The following is a 3,255-nucleotide window of genomic DNA, read 5'->3' on the forward strand; positions in this document are numbered from 1 at the left end:
TGACTGCGCGTGCACGATTGGAACCGCCCTCAGTAGCAGTAGAAGTACTGCGCCTGCGATGCTCGGAAGTCTCATCATTTGAAGAAAGAATCGACGTATGGTTGTGTTCTTTGGAGATTACTCAAGAATTCCACCTGTGGAAGAGCCGATTCATATGGAGTGCGACTTGGAAAACCCTCTTACTACCTATTGTCAATTCTGAATTACCCTTCCATGTTCCTACATTCAGCCTACCGCCACAATCATAGGCTCAACGCCACACCAATTAGATTTGACAGTCGAGTGACATTAGTCCCCTGCATATCGATGTATGCGTGGTAGTATACATCACAGACCAGGTCAGCCGTAGCCTAGTGTCGGGGATAGATATTTTGAGGCTAGCAATCGATCTCAAGGGGGATTTAACTGTTTTTAGTGCGCCTTCGATAAGACAAATGCCTGCGGTCTTGACAATGGCTCTTTTAATGTCACGACTTCTCACACCCGAGGTCTATGGCAGTCTTCTTGCATAAAAGAGGTAAGATGGAAGCCTCGTTGCATCCAGGGACAAGTCATGTCCAGGCCAAATTGTGGCTTTCATTCGATCACCACGCTCCATGCGTGGAAAGAAACTTCAAAACCTAGCTCTTGGATTTACTGCATATCCTGTGTTGGGTATCCGTCGTTCTTCAACTCAACATTCGTTCAAGTTCCCAATGCTTGACAGGTTGGATCAGGTGTTGATACCGCAAACTTGCTTTAGGCATGTCAGCAAAATCACGTCGCAGTAGTTGAATGGAGTCGAGTATACTCACAGATCTACGAGCTCTGAAGTCCGTGTAGAAGCTGAGCCATAGCTCTCGTGCAGTACAATCCTCATTCCCATCTCTGACCACGCAGTCGGGTTGTCTCTCCTTGATCAAACTATCAGAAGATTTCAACCAGGGCTTATGCATGGGCCAATCAGAGAAGTGAAGATATTTGGCCTCATTATAGACAGTTACCGCATCCCAAACCTCATTGCTGTTTGCGAGATAGTAGTCTTGGTGATCGCCGCCAAAAGAGCGAGTCAACAGCGCATATGGCCGGTGAGGGAGAATCATGGCGCTGTCTTTGTACAGGTCGTTTATGATTTCCATGTCATACTCTTCTTTCCCCGCATGGTTCACCTTTTCCACTATCCGGGCAAACTCAGCAACGCTGGGCTGCACGAGCATGATGTGCGAAGCAACTATCTTCTTCTCAGGGTAGAGCCAGTAGGCCCGCGGTACGGCGACCGTAGCGGGCGGCGATAGGAATAGCTCATCGATATTCTGTAGCAGTGTGGAATCAGAGTCAATAGAAAGGACTCGATTATACTGGGTTTGGTTGAAGGCTAGGAGCTTGGTGAAAGACTCAGCCCATGTAGCTATTGTAGTTGACCCATTAGTACATTATAGACCCAACCAGTGGGGCGCTAGCAAGAGACTCAACTCACGATCTAAGCCTTTTCTGTGTTGAACAGTGATGGGAATTAGTTTCACACCATATGTATCCCTCGCATGAATGAGCAGAGAAGCATCTTTAGTCTTTCCAGTTGCTGCCAGGGGATCTAGCATTTCGGAAGGGTACAGCAAGATGCGATCAGCTTTGCTTTGCAGGTGCTGCAATCTCTCGAACACCATAACCGAATTGCATAGATATGGTGTGTTGGTGGCATACTGCACATAGGCGAACCGGGACCAGTCTACGTCTGTATGGCTCTTCGCGCCCTCGACTTGGCTCAACGCCACCTGGGATGACGACGAGGTCGGGCGTCGGAATCTCGAAACCTGAACAGAGTTGTCGAGAACAAAGACCACCAATAGCGCTCCAATGACTGTCCCCACCAGCCAGCGAAAGCGCTTCGAGGCTATAACCTCAGAAAGACTTGGCCGTTCTGTACGGGAGGACGGATCACTTTCAACCGCATCGTAGTCTAAGCCCTTGTTGCGGTGCCATGATGGAAAGAGACCTTGGACAGCCATTGGGAAAGTAGATGTAGCGAGGAGGGAAGTGGGCGAGCAGAGCGGCCAGGCACAAAATGTTTTCTCATAGCTGTCAGATTATGCCACCTAACTCTATAAGACGGATCTTTGTGGATACGATCGATCTAACTTTGGCCTAGGACGCCCAGGAGATTGCTAGACAAGCTTACGGTGCCGTTGTGAACCCTGTCGTGTAATAACAAGAGTGGATTCGCACTTCCAACAGGCGCTTAGCTTCAAACGCAAACTACTTACCAAAAGGCTTCTTGCCGGTGGGCGCACTTTCTTGCAGCCAGATCTCTCGAAAAAGTGAGGATGTCTAGAATGGAAGGAAGAAAGAAATAGAGAAAATTAAGAATGAATGGATCTAGTAGTCCAGAATATCTAGAGAGAACTGTGAATTCTCAAATGTCATGGTTGTTGGGAATACATGCTTTGACCGAACGAAGCTGAAGCCCGGTTGATCCACAGTCTGGGCAGAATTCTCAGCTGCGAAGACGTAGAAGAAATCCCAACTGCCGACTCCTTGATTCAGTCCCTATTAGCAGCTCATGTCCTCTTGGATATAAATAGAAAATCTCCTGAAACTAAAACAAGCGTGGAAAATGCACTGTCACCCTGTGACCAAACTAAAGCGCACACTTTAGACCAAGCACTATCTCGATCCGATCCTCCTCCCATATTTCTACTACCTCTTCTATACAACCTACTTTTTCATAAATAAAATAAAACCATAGAAAGATATTCAAGCCTTTTATTTGATCTAGAGTATTTTTGATATATTTATTTATTATAAAAGTAGTGATAAAAGTACTGGTTAATATGGATGCTTATTAGGTGTGCGCTTTCTTCTGGTCACAGGGTGACTCTTTACCGCTTGATGCCAGATAGGTGGAGATGAATGTTCGAGCAACCGACGAACCGCCGCAATTCTGCCTATGAATGCCCAAGGCCGATCTTTCATTGCTGACCTCTGTCATTCCCCCCCCCCCCCCCCCCCCCCCCCCCCCTCCTTCCCCCCCCCCCACCCCCCTCCCCTCTCTTTTTTTTTTTTTTTTTTTTTTTTTTATCGTCTTTTTTTTTTTTTTTTGTTTTGTTTTTTTTTTTTTTTTTTTCTGCTTTTCTATTTTTTTCTGCTAGTACTCACATCACCCCCCCCCCCCCCCCCTTTTTCTTCTACATCTCGCACTCATGGCATCCTAGATTCTTTGTTTATGTCTTAGGTTCTGAGATCCCCTGCTGGGTTTTGTTTTGCGAAGCTGTTTCTTTG

General features: G+C 46.8%; 1 protein-coding gene across 1 annotated transcript; it reads right to left on the reverse strand.

Moving 5' to 3' along the window:
- Positions 1 to 712: 712 nt before the first annotated feature.
- Positions 713 to 1,985, reverse strand: CABS01_01179 (glucose N-acetyltransferase; the record flags this gene model as incomplete). Its single annotated transcript, XM_060534559.1, has 3 exons — positions 713 to 736; positions 795 to 1,387; positions 1,457 to 1,985. The coding sequence occupies 3 exons, from the start codon at positions 1,983 to 1,985 to the stop codon at positions 713 to 715; spliced, it is 1,146 nt and encodes a 381-aa protein (XP_060401637.1).
- Positions 1,986 to 3,255: the final 1,270 nt, after the last annotated feature.

This window comes from Colletotrichum abscissum, assembly GCF_030869225.1.
Source record: "Colletotrichum abscissum strain IMI 504890 chromosome Unknown Scaffold_2.1, whole genome shotgun sequence".
NCBI classification, from domain to species: Eukaryota; Fungi; Ascomycota; class Sordariomycetes; order Glomerellales; family Glomerellaceae; genus Colletotrichum; species Colletotrichum abscissum.